The sequence below is a fragment of the Euleptes europaea genome, chromosome 4, assembly GCF_029931775.1.
Source record: "Euleptes europaea isolate rEulEur1 chromosome 4, rEulEur1.hap1, whole genome shotgun sequence".
Taxonomy (NCBI): domain Eukaryota; kingdom Metazoa; phylum Chordata; class Lepidosauria; order Squamata; family Sphaerodactylidae; genus Euleptes; species Euleptes europaea.
In genome coordinates this window covers 10,001-30,751 of record NC_079315.1, presented here as the reverse complement: position 1 = coordinate 30,751, position 20,751 = coordinate 10,001, and the positions used below count along the sequence as shown (strand labels likewise).

Here is a 20,751-nt window from a genome sequence, read left to right as displayed (position 1 = left end):
GCAAAGCGGTGGCCTATGGTAAGATGGCGGCGGCGGCGCCACTTCCGGTCCCCTCGCCCCGAGGCCGCCGCCCCTCCCCTTCCTGTTCCGGCGGCGAGGGCGACGAGCGATGGCGGCGTCGGGGCGCGCGGTGCCCAGCGACCTGTTCCCGCTCGTCTTCACCTTCCTGAGGGAGAACCACTTCGAGGGGGCGGCGCGCGCCTTCGGCAAGGCGGCCGGGGTGGTGAGAGGAAGCCCCGGCGGCGGGGGGGCCGGGGAGCGGCCGCCCCCCCAGGAACCCCCGGCGGCCACGTGCCCGTGCGGTGCTGCCCAGGGAGCGCCGGGGGGGAGGGGGGAGGAAGGGGGGCCGAGTGTCCACAGCCGCGGTTCCCGCAGTGGGCAGTGCCACCCCCGGGGGGGGCGCGGCGGGATTGCCTGGGGGGGGCACTGCGAGGCAAGGCGGGGCGCTGGAGGCGGGGCCCCTTCAACTGTGCTGTTGGATAGGGTATGGGGGGCGCTGGGGTTGAGTTTGGGGAACCGAGGGGGGGCGGGGGCGGCCCCCGAAGAGTTTGGGAACCCCGCCGGAGTCAACAGCGACGGGGGGGGCCGTCCCTCCCCCATTCTCAGCCTGCAGGTGCTCTGCGGGGCGACCTTTCCAGCCATTCTTTCCCTGGCTTGATCTTGTTTGCTGGGATGTTGGACTGCTAAAATTGTGAAGGGTGGTGGGGGGGAACCACGCATGCCACACACACCCACCACCCCGAGCCCCTAGGAGGAAGGGGGGCGAGATAAAAGTATATAGTTAAGGTGCTGGGCAACAGCGCTTAAACTGGAGGTGGGAGGTTGCAAAATGCTTTTGCCCCTGAAGTGAGGACTTCCGCAGGGCTTCGGTCCACTCTGCTCCTTCGTCTGGCCCCAGGGCTTCCTACTCTTTTCCCACTCACGACCCCTTTTTTGCCTGTGAAATTTTTGTGCGACCCCGGGTGTATAGGTATATAAAACAGGTTTTACTGTTGCCAGATTTTTCGTGACTCCCTACCTCCAAACATCTCTTTCCTTGAAAACCCTGCAGCATCACCGTAAGTCAGCTGTGACTTGACAGCCCTTTCCACCACCACACAGGGGGTCTTAATTCTCTAAACTACTTTTCCAAACTGCCTTGGCAGCTCTTGTGGAGAGGAGCTTTGATCTCAGGCCAGTGTCTTAAAAGTTCTGTTTTCTACTTTCATTTCAGACAGAGCAAGATCCCAATGCTGCTTCTCTCTTGGACGTCTTCAACTACTGGCTGAAGTAAGTGATGCAGTGTCTGCCCGCGGGGTGTTTTCACGTGTTACGTTTTGAAGATATGTTGTCTAACGCAAGTTGGATTGTAAAGTGGCAGACGCACAACCATCAGTCCTCTGCTTGCTTCTAACGTGGAAAGAAGGGGGTGAAGAGAGGAGGATATTTGCAGGGGAGAAGTGGTAGGAAGGAGGAAGGGAAGATGAACCGCAACACCACCTTCCTTTCAACCCAGGTGCACCCCACTTGACAGTGGGGAAACTTATCTCTAAGTAGATAGGACAAAAAGTAGTCAGGGGTAAAACTAGGGGAAGGTTAAACATTGCCTGCCTGCCAGTTCTCCCTTGCAAATCAGTCTGTTTGAACGTTACAAGTTGAAAGCAAGCTTGATTGGGAGGTCTCATGTCTGCTACCAACCAAACGTTCAGTTTTTGCCCTAAGCTTTTTTACTTCACCTGGAGTTGTTACTGATCCTTATTTGCTATTATGCCTGCTGTGACAGGCAGTGCCATCTTAAGATCTTTCCTAACACCAGTTACCAGAGGTGGTCTTACTGGAAATGCCATAACTTGAACTGGGACTCTTTTCACGTGAAGTATATGCTTTACTGCTGAGCAGAAGCCACTATTCTGTTAGCTCCACCTGAGCTTGGGAATCACGTTGGCCTGCCTTATAGTGCTCTTGTAAGGACTTATTGAGCATGTTTGTAAAACGTTTGGAAGACTTGAATTTGGTTTAAAAATGATGTGTTCTTTGTGTCTGCTGCATGCTGCATTCTTGCATCTGATTTCCTGCCTGATTACCTTGCACCTCTGCCTTGGGGGAGAGCCAGAGAACTAGGAAGGGCTGCTGCTTATTGGTGCAGGGCCATCAATTGTCTGTTGTGGGGAAATCAGCAAAGAGAGAGGCTTGTAATCTAATAGCAACACCTATATGTTGATGACACCCAGCTGTCCCTCTGTCCTACACCCCCAACAGCCTGTCTGCTCCTTCCTGTTGGACGTCTCTCTGCCTCTGCTCTCCAGGAACTAGGAGGGAGGGGTACTATGTGGATCTGCAGATGCTGAGCTAAAAGTGCCCGTGTATCTGCTGCCGGCTTATGGCATCATTTCAACTGGGCAAAACCCAACCCCCCACCCCGTACTACCGAATAGTAATCTAAATATTTTTCTTCAGGTCTCCTGAAGCCAAAAAACGGAAAGCTTTTCCCAATGGCCCACCTGCAAAGAAAGCAAAGAGAGAGTCTTCGTCCAGTTCTTCGAGCTCCAGCGAAGATGAGGCGCCCCCAGCCAGGAAAGCAGGTGAGCGTTGCCACCTTTTTATTGGCACTGACGAGAGAGAGCTAATTCTTGACTGAGGAGGCACGTGGCTGTGGCACGCTTGGCGGCCGTCCCGTTGCTGTGCCCGAGTCTTAAGAAGAGCTCCGCAGCACTAAACCATGAAGCCTCTCTTGACCAGTATCCTGCTTTTGTGTGGTCACCATTGTGGTAACGTCTAGGAACGTGACCACCTGGGCATGAAGGTTGCAGCCTCCCCTGCTGCTTGTCCTCATCATTTGGTATTCAGAGGGATGTTGCCTCTGAACCTGAATTAGCTATTGTGGGTAATGTAAACTGGATCAAAGAGTGATCCGGTGTTAGAGGATCTGTTGGAGTAGGTGATCAGCACGTAGGGCTCACTGGAACGCTGTCCATCCTTCATGATTGGGCCCATAGAGTTGCAGCGCTGGAAGAGATCAGAAGCATAGCTGGTAAAAATCATCCCCCCGGTTCTTCGTAGACTAAAATCTGTAGTCTCGCTTGCAGGAATGAACAGTGGCTGTTTGCAGATCAGAGAGCTCAATGTGAGTCAAGCAATCAAACTGTCGTGCACATTTAATGTGAGAGTGTCACTTTGACCATCATCAGTCCTTCATTCTTTTAACCTGGTTTTTGTTGTTGTTCTCTTGAATTGTTCTGCCTGTCCTTTATCACTCTTCGAATGTTTGCTCCTTTGGTTTTCCTTAGAGGTTTCCTAAATTAAAGATAGAGCGAGGCACTCCAAAATGTGGCAAACAAATCACATCAGCTGCCACATGCGCATTGTGGTGTTGCTTCACCGCATTGTTGTAGAATCGTAGCGTTGGGAAGGGCCCCTACAAGCCATCTAGTCCGACCCACTTCTCAATGCAGGATCAGCCTATTTTCTGTTGGAATCCAGGCTGACCCCTGGTGCCAGTCAAGATCTGCCACTGCTGCTTAGTTCCTTCTTCCGTGCCTCAGTGCCCTGCTTTTTCTAGCTCCAGGAAGTAAGCCAGCCCCCGCCCGTAAAGCAGCGGTAAAGGCAGCCCCTGTCAAGGCAGAAAGCAGCAGTGAGGACTCCAGCGACTCTTCAGACTCTGAGCAAGAGAAGAAGAAGGTCGGGGCCAAGGTCAGTGCGGGTGCCCCTTTGCTCGTCCCAAGTCCTGTTCCGTGGAGAGAGAGCTTGAAAAAAGCAGAAGACTCGCTTGAGTGGTCTTGTGTGGGCTGTCTGGTTCTTCATCGTAAGGCTTTGTGATGGTATTGGAAAGGCAAAAAGTTGTCGTAGAACTCTGCAACCAGAGTTATGTTCATGGTCAGGTTTTTATGGGGAGCTACCAGCCCATGTCCAAAGCAAAAAGTGTGAGAGAATTTTGGATGTCTGTCCACAGTTAAAATAGTGGCGTGGCCAGGTGGGACTGATGCATGAGCGGTGGGAGTCAGGGCCGTGTGAGTCATGAAACGCAGGAAGGGAAAGGCTAGGGTTCTAGAGAGAGAATTTGAAGGAAGAGGGGAGGGGAACCTGTTTGGTCACAGAATACAGCAAAGGCACCCTGGTGGTGTTACTATGATGCAGTTTCTCTACGGGGACATTTTCAAGCCAAGGTTTTTTTCACTGTTCATGGCAACCCTGAATGAAGAGATCAGTAATAGCAAACAGGCTTTCCAAAAGGCCGTTGCTCGGGGGAGGCAGGAGCGTGCCGTGCTTTTAATGACACTTGCTGTAACGGTGTGGAGTAGAGGTATTGTCCAGCTGGCCTGGTCCAGGTCCTCTGTAAATTAAGGGCGTGTGTGTGTGTCCCCCCAAGCACCTCCCCCAGAATCCCCAGCACTGGATGGGTAGAGACAATCCAATACCGGATGAATTCCCTGAATTTGAGGCTGAGTGTCTTAAAAGCGAGAGCCTCAGGTTAAGGGGATGTGAATCTGAGACCTGGTGGTTCTCTGGGCCAGAGTCCTGCAGCCGTGTGGGAGAGAAGGTTAAGCCCTCTGCGGGTCTGAGAGCCTGTGCGGCTGCATGGCTAGGTGCCTGTATGTCCAGGATGAGGCCAGGAAATGCACCAGATGAAGAGGAGGGTTCTTCTGCTGTTGCGCGGCAGAGGTAACATTCCCATGTTCAGCTTCCTTGGAACAAGGTGGAATTTGAGAGGGAGGGAGGAGTGGGACTGCTCGCGCTGAGCGTTCGAGCGGCCAAGCAGCGTTCACTCTGGGCAGAGTTGCGCTTTACTTTCACTCAACCTGTGTTGTTCTGTCATTTTTTGTGGGTGGCACTAGAATGGAAAAGATCTCCCGGCGAAGAAAGTTCCCTCCAAAGCAAAGCCCCAGAAGAAGACTTCGTCGAGTTCCAGTTCAGATTCCAGTAGTTCAGAAGATGAAGCGCCGAAGAAGCAGCCGCAGAAACCAGAAGCTGTCAGAAAGGCAGGGAGGTCTCCTTTGAAGCCAGGTACTTGCCTGCATGACACGCAGCACCAATGGGGAGGGTCTGTGAAGAAGCTCTTCGGCAGAGGCGCTCCAGAATGATGATGTGGCTTCCAAATTTAGTAAGCACGTTTGACCTTAAGAGGCATCTCCCTCAGTCAGATTTGGTGGGGGTAGAGTGCTGAGGACATTAACAAATATCTGTTTTATTGTCTTATGGTTCTTGCTTAGATAAATAAAGAGGTTGATTCAGGGGTATCGCTGAAATTGACCTATTATGTCAATGATGTTAGTTCTGCCATATTTACATATTCTGTTGATTTATTCATCCATTCAGTCAGCTCTGGATATTTCTCTGCTTTCCACTTGTATGATAGAAGGTTGCATCTGTATTTTGGCATTTGGAATTCTGGGAATATTTTTCATTTGATGCCTTGCCCTGCTCTGGTGGCATTTGGAATTCTGGGAATATTTTTCATTTGATGCCTTGCCCTGCTCTGGTGGCTTGATGGAAGGATGACACGTGAAGCTTTTTTGGCATTTAAAAGAAAAAATAATACAAAGTCCACAAATATGTGCCTTTCCTTTAGCTTATGGGCACTGAGCTGCAGTGTTCCTCTGGGCGTCTTGGACCAACTCAAATCAAATATAGTACAGTATTAATTTTATCTAAAGTAAACTGAGAGTACTGAAGTGATAGTTGTGGTGTATACTAATTTGAGCCCATCTATGCTGTCTGAAGGCACACAGCACAGTAAACTATCCCTGGGAAAAGTCTGTACCTTTGCACGCTGTGTGTAGTGGTAGACTTGGCACATTCTGGGTATGGAATATTCTTTGCTTTATCACAATCGACAGCAAAAATTGCCAAGGGGACACCCAGAGTTGCTAATGGCACAGCAGAGGGTGGCAGCAGCAGCAGCAGCAGCAGTGAAGATTCTGACACCGGAAAAGGCACACCTGCAAAGGTAAGCAGTAGGTCTTAGCGTGGAAGCGACAATATTATTTGCCTTTCCAGTCGTTCTTGGGTTCCTTTCAAGTTTGTCAATCCCACATAGCCCCTTTCTTCATTTAAGCTCTTCCTCCTCCTCAGGAGATTTCATAATTTGTCAGCTCCTGTCGATCTCTTCATTGTTGTCATACATGTGAAAAGCCACTTATAGGAAACGGATCTTTCTGGAACCCCCGTGGACAGATTTATATAATTTTTTTTGGTTGTTGTTTTTTAATTGTCATTGGCAAACCTCAACCTCACACTGACTGTATAGTTCTTTCCATTGTTTGAGGAAACTAGAAAGCACTGACAGATCTCATGGCTTACCTCATTCCATTTTTTGTTAACTGTTTTTTTTTTTTTAAACCAGCTCCAACTATAAGAAGGTCTCTTTTTGGGGGTTCCATGGTTGTCAGGCGGCTTCATAAGTCTTTGAGAAGTTCTTAAATGCTTTTTGGTCACCCAAAACTTCTGTATCCGCTGGATCACTCATCTGCATGTAGGAGAGGAGAGCGTCCCATTCAGGAATTTGGGAACAGTAGCCTTCTTAAAGGTAGACGCATTCTAGGATAACAGCCTTTCTTTCGGGCTGAGGAAAAAACAGAGTATATTTGTTAATTTTTTAACTTGTCTTTTCTCAAAAGAGCTCAGGCTGGTGTACATCTTTCTCCTCTCCTCCATTTTATCCTCACAACAACCCTGTGAGGTAGGTTAGACTGATGGTGTATGTATGTGTGAGACAGGCCCTCGGACACAGCAAGCTTCCGGGGCAGAGTGGGGATTTGAACCTGGTTCTCCCAGATTCTAGTCCAACACACTAACCCCTCCACCACCCTGGGGCTGTTTTACTTTCTAGGTAGGAGGCCAAAGTCCAGGGCCACATCGCCAGCCGTCCTGCCTGTTCCACAAACCAGGCTGGTGTAGGAGGCAGGGCTGTAGCGAATCTCATGGATGCCTGAAGGGATGTGGGTGGAGTCTGAAAGGCAGCGAGGGCCGTTTTGGGGAGTCGGGGTGCCTGTACAGAGTCAGAGCAATAATGGGGCTGGGCGGATGGCTCTTCAAATCATGGTCAAAGAATAGCTTTTAAACTGAATTCTGCAGTAGGGAGAAAAGGGGGGGGCGGGCATCAGAAATCCTCTGATTAGACATGCCAAGGAAGTGCAAAGGATACATTTTTGCTGTTCCCTTCCACCCACCTTTACCAGGTCCAAAACTTGGGAGATCATCTTCAAATGCCAAAAAAGAATTTTGGAAAGTGGCTAGTTGGGAAGTATTATAATGGCTGACAACCGCCGCTTCCATGTGCGCTGGGTTACTGCAAACAATACTTTAATTTGACTTATTTTACTACTTTTATAGTCTGCTGTTCTCTCTGAGACTCAGGTCAGATTACAGGATATGAAACAATGCAGACGGAGAGCATGAGAGCCAGTGAACAATGCAGAATAGGGCCAGGGCTACAGAATTAGAGAACGATGAGTAAGTGTGGAGAAGATTCAGCAAGGGGACGCAGCAGCCTGATCCTGTGCAGGTTTACTCCGGATTGGAGAATTATTAGAGGGAGCCAGGATCTTTCCTGTGAAGACTGGTGAGCTAACACTGAAGCGGCGAGCTAACACTTCACACCAAAAGGCGACGAAAGAAGGCGAGCCCAGCTTAGCAGTGGGTCTAGATATGGGAAACTCTCTGAACCTTGTAGGGCACTTCAGAAGCATCGTGTTACTTTGTTTTGTTTTCCTGTGGCTCACTAACAATGGCCGCTCTGCCAGAATAAATGGCATTCTTTACATAACCTCCCGTGTCTCTGGTTTGTTGCTTAGTAACTGAGTGGAGTGGATTTGCATTGTAATCAGTCTTTTAAAATGTCACCCTTAATGGAATGTGTTGTCTCCCCCCACACACACACACTCACTATTAGACTGCCCCGAAGAAAGCTTCGCTGTCCAAACCTAAAGCTGCCCGTCCACCCCTTGGTCAAGGCAAAGCTGTGAGCAAGCAGAAGAGCAGCAGCAGCAGCGAGGAGGATTCTTCTGACAGTTCAGAAGACGAGAAGCCCGCCTCCAAGCCCAAGCCTGGTGAGTGACAGGAGGATATTTTAGGTTGGTTTCTGTACCAGGAGGTGGAGGTCTAGAATTCAGGAAAATTATCTTTTTCAGGAAAAATCTTCAGGAAAATTAGGGTGGTTGTTTAGTTCTGTCATGTTCTAAAGTTGTCGTAGTAGGCTGTGGGAAGAGCATGGTGTGTATCGGCTTTGATAAGCAGGGTATTGTGCAGTCTGTTGATTTGCATAATTCTGAGCCCAGAATGCGAGTATTTCTTGATGTAGAACTTTCTTGTTAAGTCTGCCGTGGCACCTCCTCTGAGGCTATATAGGTAAAGTGCAATATCCATTTTTGAAAACTCGAGCGCTCCACGCCTTTTCTTGTAAGAGCTGAAAAGTGTGGGAAGTGCACACCTGAAGAACACATAAGGCCCCTAATTTTGTCAAGTGATTCACCTAATTCTTGCATAGGTCTTGTTGTTGGCGTTCCTGCCCCTCATTTGTCTTGTTTGCAGGCCAGTACAGTGCTGTGCCGCCACCTTTGGTCTTAGAACCAAAGAAAGGCAAAGGGCCAGGTGTTGCTTGCAAGAAAATTAACAGCAGTGGCAAAAAGGAGCAGAAGGCAAAGAAGACAGCAGGTATGGTGTGTGTATGTAGGCGTAAATGTGCCCTAGATATGCACAGTACAGAGGGAATGCGCACTAAAGAAATGGTTGGATTTTGAGCAGATTCATAAGCATGTATATATATGTATGTATGTATGTATGTATGTATGTATGTATGTCCAGGAAGGGACCCACAAGAAGTTAGAATCATAGAGTTGGAAGGGACCACCAGGATCATCTAGTTCTAGTCCAACCCCCTGCACAATGGAGGACCTCCTCCCCATGCTCCCAGTGACCCCTACTCCATGCCCAGAAGATGGCCAAGAGGCCCTCCCTCTCATGAACTGCCTAAGGTCATAGAATCAGCATTGCTGACAGATGGCCATCTAGCCTCTGCGTAAAAACCTCCAGGGAAGGAGAGCTCACCACCTCCCAAGGAAGCCTGTTCCACTGAGGAAACGCTCTAACTGTTAGAAAATTCTTCCTAATGTCTAGATGGAAACTCTTTTGATTTAATTTCAACCCATTGGTTCTGGTCTGACCTGGGGTTATTGCAGAGAGGTTATTTCATATTTTTTCTGCAAACCTGGGCCTTCTACCAGTTTTAAACCCTTGGCCCTTCTCTGGAAAAAAACCCTAAGCAACCATGGATTTTCCTGCGTGAACCCTAAATGTTCCTTAAAAACCCTGAAAAGGCATGATTTTCTGCTTGGGTTCCGGGGGAGAGAGAAGCTTAAAAACCCTTTTTTCTCACTCAAAAATTCTGAAGATCCCATGTTTTTTTAGTCGAAAAAACCTAAAGATATATTTTTGGAACCATCAGGTTTTTCTTTCCAAAATCCCAAACACCCTTAAAACCAATGATTTCCCCATCAAAAAGCCTAAAAGCCCTGGTTTTTCATGGGAAGACTCTTTAAAGTCATGCTTTTTTGCTCGAAACCCCCGAAGCACTCTAGAAAACCATGTTTTTTCACTTTAAAAACCCTACAAAATCATTTAATATGTTGTTTTTCCTGGAATTCTCTAAAGAACATTTTAAAACCATGTTTTTTTGCTTGAACACTCTAAATAGCCCTAAAGCACCATGGTTATTCTACGGGAGGACTCTGCATCCCTTAAAAACCATGGCTTCTTGCTTGAAACCTTGAAGAATCCCAAACAATGACGTTGCTGTCAGTCCCTCCCGGCGCTCCCTTGTGTGGATGTTTTGTTCCAACAGTGGAACGGAACTCTTCTGCCTCCTTCTTTCCTGCTTCTGCCCAGGATGCGACTCCTGGAGGATGCGGAACCCTCCAGAGCAGCGTGGAGGGCGAAGGAAAGGTCTTCAGGAAGAGGGAGAAATTGGCACCTCCCCTTCCCATTAGCGGAGAAGGTTTTGCTCCAACCCAGCACATCACGACTCACCTTTACAGCCCTGAACGGTCTGGGGCCAGCGTACCTGCAGGACCGTTTCTCCCATTACACGCCCCCCCAGAGATCATTGTGCTCGGCTGAGAACAACAAAAGCATACGTATCATCTCTTACCCTGTCTGTCCTAGTAGCGTTTTTAATGCTGTATTTGACCCTTTTGCTGTCTTGGGACTGAGTCACTTAATGTCCTTGAAATGAAGGTGCAGTGGAAGTATTTTTTTTATTTTTCTTGCAGCTGAACAGCTCGTAGCTAAACAACCATCTCACCCCAAATCTGCTGCTCTCACCCAAAAAGGAGTGTCTTCCTCAGAGGATGATTCGGGTGAGTACCTTGGATGCAAGCAAGGAGCTCGTGGTCCTTGGTAATTGTATGGCCTTTTTCTGGAAGCATGTTTGTTCTTACCTGTTGCAGAGGCAATGAGAGAGTCAGGAAACAGATCACCTGCTGCCTGCTTTTAATATGTCTGGTGTGGAATTATTTTGCCAAAGACATGCCATCTTGCAAGCTGGCAATTATTCCAGAACATGCCCTAGGCTTGTATATGTTAAAAACAACACTGGCCTAACTTCTTAATGCCTGCTCTGGAAAATGTGCACAGTTGTCTTCTTTAATGTAACTGTTTCTGAAAACTGTTATCCTTTCTTGTCAAGTGTATTAATTTTGTGGAATGAACCAGACACCCCACAGCATATCTAGACAACATTCTTGTATGATGGTGTAAACTTGGTTTAAAGAGGTGCTTTAGGTTTTAAATCTGGTTGAATTGAGACATTTTCATCTTTAACACCCTAAGTATTTTTTAAACACTTACATTCCTGATCCTTCATGGAACTTGGTTTTCTCTGCCGTGTACCTGTCATGGAGGCCTGCATATTGTAATGCTCATATCCCTGAATTACTGGGGTGGGGGGCATTATACAGGAGCGGCATCCTGGCCAGCTAGCCTCTTTCCTGGCTCAGGCCCATGGCAAGGGGGATGGCTGTGCGGTATAGGGATGGGCTTCGTGGCTATCTATTCCCAGCCCCTCGCAGGTCTGGGCAGAGGCTTCTGTGCTCCTTGCCTCCTGCTGGCCCAGGAAGATGGTTCTTGGGGCCAATTCCCTGTGCCGTCACCTTCCTGGAACCTGGGTCAGGTGGGATTGTGGGGGAAGGGGGGAAATGTGGGAAAGATTTGTGTGTGATTTCCAAAAGATTTTAATCACTTTCTGCTTGTGTATTGTTGGATCCAGCCCCATGTTTTCTCCCTTGCCTGGTAGCGGCTTGATCCGTCCCCTCTCCTGCATCCTCATAAAAACGGTTCAGTTATCGTGGGGGCTCATAGCTGTTGTTGGGCTCTTGGTGCCGGGTGGAGACTTGTTTGAAGGTGGTATTGGCTGATTTTAATATTTGTTTGTATGTAATAGTGTTTTGTATGTCTTTTTGAGAACCTGGCTTGATTGAAGAGTAGAAGGTACAGATTTTCAAAATGTGCATCACGTTCTGCTGACCTTTCACTTGGTTGTGAGGTCAGCCTATAAAGGGGGCCATCAGGTCTGCTGACGCACCTGTGGATTCGGTGTTTTCCTTGCACAGACTCCAGCTCTGAGGAGGAAGGCAGGAAGGTGTCGGTCAAGCCCTGTGCCAAACCTGCCGCAGCCAAGGGGATCACGAAACCAGCGCAGGTGAAGCAAGCGGACAGCTCCTCTGATAGCTCAGGTAACTGGTGGTCTGCAAAGTGACAGGCAGGCCCTGCTCTGGGTCGGCTGTTCCCAGCCTTGGTTCCCCGCCCCCCGAGGGTGCAAATGAGATGGTGCCCAGAGTCAGGAGTTCTGGCACAAGTCCTTTACTAGCCAGAAAAGCATACCAGCATCTCAAAATGCATAGACTCTGAACATTTGTAGAATTAATCCTGAAGGTTTTGTTTTAATTACAATTTGTTCTTCTTTTGTAATTGTCACAAACTGAAAGTGGGTGGTTGAAATCAAGGGTTGCTGAATCCTGAAAAAGATCAGGGGTTTTGGTCCACCCAAACTTTCAGAGCTACTACAAATGTGGTAGGCGAGGGGAAAAACCTGTCAGGTACTGCTTTGATTGTTTATTTTCATCCCACCCTTCCTCGAAAGATCTCAGGGTAGTATATGTAGCATTTCCCCTTTATTCACACAACAGCCCTGTGAGGTAGGCAGGTTATGCTAAGAGATGTTGACTGGGCCACGGTCACAGCAGGGGGAAAATTTAATATACCGAGGAATGAAGTGATTCAGTCTCCAAAGAGCTGGCAGAGGGTGGAGACTTAGGCTCGTTTCCCACCTTAGATAATTCATTCAGACCCACTCCTTTTCCATTTTCCGGGTTTCAGAACGTGCAGCATTTGATAAGTGGCAGCCTGAGAGAAGGGCCTTCTTGGGCGTGGCACCAAAATGGTGGAATTACTTCCCTTGGTAGATTTGTCTGTCCCCCTGTTGAAGACCTTTCTGTTTCATTTGGCATTCACTCCCTTCCTGTTGATGCTTTTGCTTTAATTGTTTATACGTGTATGTGTTTTTAAAGTGTGTTTTAATATTTTTGATTGTTCACTGCCTTGGGGACTCCAAAGTTGGGTAGAAAGGCAGCATAAAAAATCAGAGCGCAGTAAAATTTTAAATAGCCTAATGCTGACTTGGCAAACAATAGCACAGGCACCGACCTTGAAAACTCAGCTCAGACCCTTGCAGGCAAACATTCCTAAGCCGAAGCCTGTTGCTTGGAGAAAGAGATTTATTTCTCCTTCATTTGGATATTGACAACTTTGGGAACTATATTGGGAACTAGGTTTGTCATTCTGCATGCATGTCCTCTCTTCTACAATAAAACCAGTGAAGATAGCTTGGACAGGATCTATTTCATGTTTCAGAGGGCTTTCTCAAGGGAGTTGCCCTCCTTTTCTTAAGTTAGAATTTTCTCCCTAGATTCCGACAGTTCAGAGGAAGAAGCTCCAGCAAAACCAGCTCTGAAGAAGGCAAACAAGGCCGGTAGCTGCTCTGGCAAAGACAAGAGAGCCCCCACGTCCAAGCCTGGTGCCAAGACTACCAAAGCAGTCTCCAAATCAAAGGCCCCCGCTTCCAAATCCAGCAGTTCAGACTCAGAGAGTTCAAGCAGTGAAGAGGAACGGAGCAAGCCTCTCTCAAACTCAGCTGGCAGAACACCCGGAAGCCGCCAGGCAGCAGGTGCCAGCAGTACCTCTTCCGATAGCTCCAGTGATGAAGAGCCTAAAAAGGGAGGAGGCAGACTAGGGAAGGGGGCTCAGAGCGCTAAGCAGAAGCCCAAGGCCTCATCCACACCGGTGGGGAAAAGTCCTGCAGCGAAGCCTTGCAAAGTGGCTGGTGTCACAACAAGCCACGAGAGCGGTTTGGACCAAGGGGCAGTAAACGGAGGTAGGTTGCTAGCAGGGGAGGATGTGCACAACGTTCAGCATGGGTGAGGAGGGGGGCCTCGGCCTGTTCATGCTACGAGTTCAGTCTTTTCCCAGTAATAGCGTAGCTTGTGTGTGTGTGTGTGGGGGGGGGATTACATTGGGCAGTTGTGTCGTACATAATTTGCTCGATTGACATCAGCTGTGATCTCAGCGGCATTCCCCCCACACTCCCTACCAGCCTTTCCTCTCCTCTCCCACCGCAGTTTACGCGGTGGGCGGCTGTGCGGCCTGTTTGATGGAGTGTGATGCGTTGGCCGTGTGCAATTCTGATATGCTTATTTATATATGTGGGCAACGGGTAGGCCTGGCCAACAAGAAACGAAAAAGGGAAGACGATCCGGTGCTGGAAACTCCTGAGCTCAAGAAGAGCAAAAGCAAACCTCAGACACCCCACTCATTCCCCAAGATGAAGCAGGTGAGTAATGAGAAAAGGCGATCAAATGTTTTGCCTTCCTATGAGTGTACAGAAGGGTCATAGGGGGAGTGGGGGTGGGTAAGCTGTGAACTTTCTGCATTGAGCAGGGGGTTGGACAAGAGGACCCTTGGGACCCCTCCCGTGTCTAGGTTTCTGTGTTACATTCTCCTCCTTGCAGTTTCTTACTCTAACCAAAATAGCTCCCCTGTGAACTGTCCAGGGGCCGGCCGCCACACATCGATCCTGCCCTTCCTCCAGGGAACTCAGAGTGCAGAATCGTGTTCTGCTCAGTATTATCCTTACAGCAACCCTCTGAGGTAGGGGCAGTTGAGAGTTGAGTGACCGGCCCAAGGTCCCCCAGCAAGCTTCCATGGCAGAGTGGGGAGAGGGGGTGGCGGCAGTATCTTGGACTGCTTATTTGCCTTACACTCTGTCTTTCTCCCCAGTGGGGGCCCCATTGGAGACCCAGTAGCCCATTAGGGACTCTGAAAACAGTTTCTGGCCTGGAGAGTTTCTTAACTTGCTTTCTGGGACGATAAGTGCAGGAGTTTCAAGGAGCCTTCGGCTCATGTTCTGCATTTAAATGACAGTTCAGGTAATTTTCTATCAACAGCAGTCAAGTCCATTCCGCAGAGTGAGAGAGGAAGAGATTGAATTGGATTCCCGGGTAGCTAACAACTCCTTTGATGCCAAGGTAAGGGGGAGGCATAGCGGTATGGGCAAGGGGAAGCCTGTGCATGGCTTGGGGTCGAAGCGGCCGTCTGGAGACTGCCGGGACCGGGGGGGTGGGGCGGGTGGCCGGGAAGCCGATAGTGGCTGGACGACTGCGGAATGTTGTCTTCCTGGCTGGGGGGGCGGGGGGGTCACTGTGTCTGTCTCCTCCCTTCCAGAAAGGAGCAGCTGGAGACTGGGGCGCAAAGGCCAACGACGTCCTGAAGTTTACAAAAGGCAAATCCTTCCGTCATGAGAAGACAAAGAAGAAGAGGGGAAGCTACTGCGGCGGCACCATCTCAACGCAAATAAACTCCATCAAGTTTGAAAGCGATTGAAGTCGGGAGGTGTCTGTGGACCTCCCAGGCATGTGGAAAGACTGAAAGCAGACCGCTGACTTACAGTGGCCCCTATGCCGTGAGCACAGAAGGGCAGCTGCTGCTTCACCTCATAAAGAGAGCTTGGCATTGCGGTCTTCAGTGGGGGGGACCCCCCCCCAGATCATGCCTTCAGGGCTTCCTCAGCTTTTAGTGATCTACCATCTTAATTTTAAAAGGAAATGAGTTCTTGCTTTCATGATAAAGCAATGAGTGTATTTGTTTTTGTTTTTTTAACAAATACAATATTTTAGATAATGCATTGAGAATAGCATGTGATCCATATAACTCCCCATTATCCAACAAAATCCAACTTTTCATGAAACCCATCTTTTAAATGGCCTGTTTTGCCTGTCCTTTCATTTTCAGCTGCAATTTCTTGCTGGATACTCTGAGCATTGAACACCCGATAGATGCTGGGGGGGGGGGGGGCTGCAGCCTGTGCTTTTCTTCTGCTGCTCTTGGGGACTCTTCAGGCTGTTATGGAAGTCACCATGGCAGTTATTTTGAGAGGAGGAAACCTTAGCGTGCCTCCGTGGGAGAGGCAGGCGGGCAGGCAAGCTGCTGGTTCCTGTTCTTTTTCTTGTGCTCCTGCCTTTATTTGGGGCATTCTTAAAACATTACCCGCCCTCCAAGAAGTCACTGACTTGCAGTACCTAGGGGTAAGGCTCCCTTTCCCCTTACATGGACTCATTTGTGCCCGTTGAGAACCACTGGCTGCCTGAAATTTAGATGTTGGCTTCATTTTTTTTATAGACCGGATGTTAAAAACACAAGTCTGTTGCCTTTGCCTCTGCGAAAACCAACAATCAAGAGTGAAATAGTTGCAGAATGATGTGCAGTTCTTCTGTCTTTGTCAGTGATCATGTGGCGCTGCTGGAGAGGAGAAACAGTGGGCCTCCACGCACCAGCTGGAAAGGTTACCAGCATCTTGCTTGTGGGCAGGGTGTGACAGTGGCCCCTGCTTCAGACTGAGGTTTATGCAAGGGGTATCGGTCGATAATTGAGGGATGGAGGGTGGCGAGCTGTCCAGATGAACATCTCAGGTGTTAACTCTGCTCCTAGGTTGTACATCTGCAGTCTTGAGGGGGGTATGTGTGTGTTGGGAGTGTTGTATCTTTGAATGCTGCACAGCTGAGGAATGGGGAAGTATTTCTATACAAAGAATGCTGTCTGGCTGGATTTAAAGACCTTCTTCATCCATCTGGTTATCTGTGTGCATAAAGGGGAACACTCAATCATGCCATTCCTTCTCTTCAAGTCTGGGATGGTACAGTCCAGGCACAGCATTCCTTTCTAGTGAGCCGCTCGTCTGAATGTTGAAGATGTTTTTCTTGCCGTGTGTCTTGGCAGTAGTTCAAAATCTTTTTGTCGCTCCCCTTTCCTGGTCACGGTGCTGTGCCAGCAGCATTGGGAGGGGATGGGGGTCTCTGGCAGGCTGTTCTTTCCACAGCCGTGGCTGTTAACTGTAGTGTGTCCCTTCAACTGTTCTCACAGGATTTCAAATGTCAAGACATCCAAGGTGTGTGAAACAGGGTGGGACGTTTTACTTGAATTACAAGTGTCTCAAACAATAAAAACGTTTGTAAATGCTGACAGGATTTTGTCCAGATTTACAGTGGAGGTGGGATGAGGGAGGAGCCTCCTGTTGTGTTCTTAGTTGGACAGTTTTACATCCTCTACTTAGAGCCTAGTGGCTAAGGTGTTGGACTAGGATCTGGGAAGCCCAGGTTTGAATCCCCACTCGCGCGCCATGGAAGCTTGCTGGGTGACCTTGGGCCAATCACACACTCTCAGCCCTGACCCTGGCTAGTATTTGGACGGGAGACCCCCAAGGAATACCAGGGCCATGACCATGGAGGCAGGCAATGGCCAACCACCTCTGAACGTCTCTTGCCTTGAAAACCCTTCTGGGTTGCCATAAGTCAGCTGTGATTTGATGGCCAAAATAAAACCTTAGGAATTGAACAGCTGAACAGTTTATTTATGGTCATTTGACCAGCAGATAAACAATGTTAAAATTGATCAATCCAGAGCCAGATTTACAATTTCGTTACACTAACCAGAGCTCTCTGCACTTTAGGGGCAATCTAACAAAACTTTGCCACTGTGTAGGAAATTCTGACATCTTTATCCTCAAGTAAATAATAAAATCATCCGAACGCCTAAAAAAACTGGTCAAGGGCAAATTCAGGTTATTTCTGACATCTCGATAAAATTCACAATACAATAAAATATGAGTAATTGTCTCAACATCAGAGTTACGGGGGCACAACCTAGACTCCAAAGGTAAATGCTGGAATCTCCCGCTGAGCAAAGCTGATGGAAAGGCATTAAAACGAGCTCATCGAAATTTAGTAAAAGTAATGGACGTAAGATGAGCCAAAGAAAATCCCTCCCAACTCTTTAGTAATCTATATGGTCTTGGAAGAAGGTGTTATGCCAACCACAGGGGTCTCCTTTTATTGGGGGAAATTAGCTGGAAATTAGCAATTTAGCTTTTGCAAGAGGCTGGCATGGGGATCTTAAAACCAATTTCTACGCCAGATGAGCACACCAATGGAAGATTCCCAATAAAGAAACGTTTTATGAGTTTTAAGGATTTTATTAAAAGCAATCAAATTTGTTGCGTGTACACACAAAATTCCCAAAATTCTACAGAGCTAAGAAAGCGAAGGTTTGAGGGGGTGGTCACAAGGATAAAAGGGTCCCAGGCGGGTTATAGTTACTTTCCAAAGAGCGAGGTCCCAGACAGAGGCAGCTGCGGAGAGAAGCAAGTAGCAACCAGCACTACTGGCGAGGAAAACGATACATGCAAGTATCGTGGCTCACACGTTGGCTATATTTATATCCCTAACTAGCTGGAAGACCTGACCTGGATGGCTCAGGCTAGCCTGATCTAGTCAGATCTCAGAAGCTAAGCAGGGTCAGCCCTGGTTAGTATTTGGATGGGAGACCACCAAGGAATACCAGGGTCGCTATGCAGAGGAAGGCACTGGCAAACCACCTCTGTTAGTCTCTTGCCATGAAAACCCCCAAAAGGGGTCGCCATAAGTCAGCTGCGCCTGGGAATGGCTGATCATCGCCAGTGACAAAGGTTTGATTGCTCGAGATGGGATTAGGAGGGTGCAATGAATAGAAACAAGGCGTAAGGCTGTCTGAAATGATGTCTGGACACCTGAGAATGAAGCACCTAAGCATTGTTATAGAACTGGTAATGAAGGTAGGGTCTGAGAAGATGGATCAGAGAAGGTCTGGCTGGCTACAGGATGAGATCGGGCGCATCTGAATAGAGCTGATGAGATCTGGCCGAATGGTTGAGATCTACTGCAGGAGAACTATGGAAATGCTCAATGCTTGTCCCGTTGTCTCTCTTCGCACTGAACCTCCGGTGTCTTCTTGGGAAAAGCATGGCCAAACAAGTCCAGGCTTAACCCAGCCAGCTGTCTGCAGCATAGGCACAGGAAAGACGGATGCCAAGAGACCCCTTTTGTCTCTGGCTACACAGCACTGTTCTATCCCTGGCACACTAGCTCCAGTCCTGAACACTTTTCTGGGCATACCAGGGTAGCTTAGGGCCATTAGGATACCATAGCAAAGGGTCCTCTCATTCTGCAATTCTATGCAAGTCGTTGACTAACCATATTTTTTGCTCTGCTTAAGCCCATTTCTAGTAAATTGTCAGGGGTTAGACCTATTGGGAATCTTCCATTGGAAGAGGAGTTTTTGCATAGTTAATAACCAAACATGTTCCTCCTGGCTTCATTCCAGATGCAGTTATTTCCAGCCAAATCCAGCATCCCAGCTTTTATATGGAGCCCAATTAGGCCCTTACACTAACTAGGCCCCCTTAGAATACAGTTGGGGTTCCTTAGAGCCTTGTTTAATGTCCCAAAATGTACACCCAATGTGGTGCTCTGACGAGAGGCTGGGCTGTTAAAAGTGAAGGCAAAGGCCTGGATAATAGTTTAAAACTCGGCATTTTCCCAGTAACTGAGTGACCGTGGGTTCTGAGTCTGACCCGGTTAACCAGGTGAGGGGCTAAACAGGCTCCGGCCACATTGGCCTTTGTCCGGAGCTCAGTCTGACGATGGAAGAAAGCAGCACTTGCGCTCTAGTTGACTTGGCTGAGCTGCCTTTTCGTAGTGCTTGAACCTTTCAGATCCTTTATCCTCAGATGGATGGTTTTCTTAAATATTTAGACTTTGGTATTGGTCACAGGATTGATACTTAGAACTCAATGCAAGTAACCCCCTAGAGCTGCTTGCTTGACCGTCTTCCACAAAAATGTCAGACTGGAACAGATCAGATTAAGTCACTGTCATTTTAAAAAGAAGTCATTGGATCAGAGGCCCTCATTTAACAAGGACAAGAAAAGAAGCACAAACAAACAACAACAATTACTGTGGGAAACAAAACCGTATTACCATGGCTAATCCAGGGGCCAGTTGAATGCCGTCTGGCCCCACAAGCCCCCGGTTTGGACCCAGCTGGCACTGACACAAGGCCGAGAGGGGGTGCCAGTCACTTCCTGATGGCTGGAAACCAGCTGAGTCCCTGCAGGGTGTCAGTAGCACCCTTCTTGTGCCACGCCCAAGAAGCTTTTTCGGGTAGCCTAGCCAAAGATTGGGCCCTTTTGGTGGGGGAAGGAGAGGGCCAGGGGTTGGCCAAAGTTCTGCAAGCACAGTGACTGTAACTGCAACCAGCCCATGCAGGGATGCCCAGAAGCATGGCTAGTGTCCCTGACTGGGATGTGGAAGACCAAGGTTTGAGTCCCCACTCTGCCAGGGGAGCTTGCTGGGTGACAAAAGTCCCTGCTGTCCTCACTGTTAGTAAAGTGCATCCCCACTGCAGACATGCTGGACTCCCAGGAAGGAGAAGACCAGAGTTTTCGGGGCGAGTGAGCAGGTTGATTCAAGTCCAGTAGCAGCTTAGAGACCAACACGATTTGGTGGTGGTGTGTGTGGGGGGGTATGAGTTAATGTGAGAGGCAATGCTCCCTATTCTGATGGGAGGCGAAGCGGCTGGTGGGTGGGCAGGGTTGCCAGGTCCCTCTTCGCCATCGGCGGGAGGAGGGGAGAGGCTTCAATGCCATAGAGTCCGATTGCCAAAGCAGCCATTTGCTCCAGGGGAACTGACCTCTGTGGGCTGGAGATCAGTTGTAATAGCAGGAGATCTCCAGCTAGTGCCCGGAGGTTGGCAATCAGATGGGGGGGGACCCTAAATCTCCTCCCCACCCAGTGTCAAAGGGGGAAGGGTGGGATTAAAAGGCGATAAACTGTGCCCCCGGAGCCAGTCCGCGCCGGGGAGGGAGTCCCCGTGTTCGTTGGGGAACCACCGGAGGAGGAGGGGGGGCTTGTCCACCAGGCCTGCGATGGGGGGGCGTCGGGTGCCTCCCAGCCACACCCCAGCGGCCCCGGAGAGAGTTTCGCAGGGGCGTCTCCAGCCAGCAGCAGCAGGCCGAGTTTTGGGTGAGGCGAGCTCCCGGCTGGCCGGCCGGCCCGCGGTCGCTTTCCGCTCGGCCAGCCAAGTGAGCCTGGGCCGCTTTGCCTGCCTGCCCGCCTGCGCGGGCCCCGGCTGACCACGCAGGTGGCGCCCAGCTGCCGGCCTCCTTGCCCGCCTCTGCTGGGTGGGCGGGGAGGACGGAGGGACGAACGGAGGCCGCAAATGGTTGGAGTAAGAGTTGCAAACCGTTGCATCCTCTATACCAGGGGTCAGCAAACTGCGGCTCAAGAGCTGCATGCTGCTCTTTGGCCCCTTGAGTTCGGCTCTCCGAACTTGGTTCGGAGCCCCTGCTCTCGCGCCCGC

The 20,751-nt window shown here is 49.3% G+C and overlaps 1 protein-coding gene across 1 annotated transcript; it reads left to right on the top strand.

Annotated features, from left to right (window-relative positions):
- Positions 1-109: 109 nt before the first annotated feature.
- NOLC1 (nucleolar and coiled-body phosphoprotein 1) lies at positions 110-14,904 on the top strand. Its single transcript, XM_056848282.1, has 14 exons — positions 110-223; positions 1,214-1,269; positions 2,437-2,561; positions 3,539-3,669; positions 4,812-4,980; positions 5,814-5,923; positions 7,868-8,024; positions 8,506-8,628; positions 10,242-10,328; positions 11,580-11,702; positions 12,935-13,399; positions 13,743-13,855; positions 14,469-14,549; positions 14,746-14,904. Exons 1-14 carry the CDS (start codon positions 110-112, stop codon positions 14,902-14,904), a joined length of 2,013 nt encoding a protein of 670 aa, XP_056704260.1.
- The last annotated feature ends 5,847 nt before the right edge of the window (positions 14,905-20,751 follow it).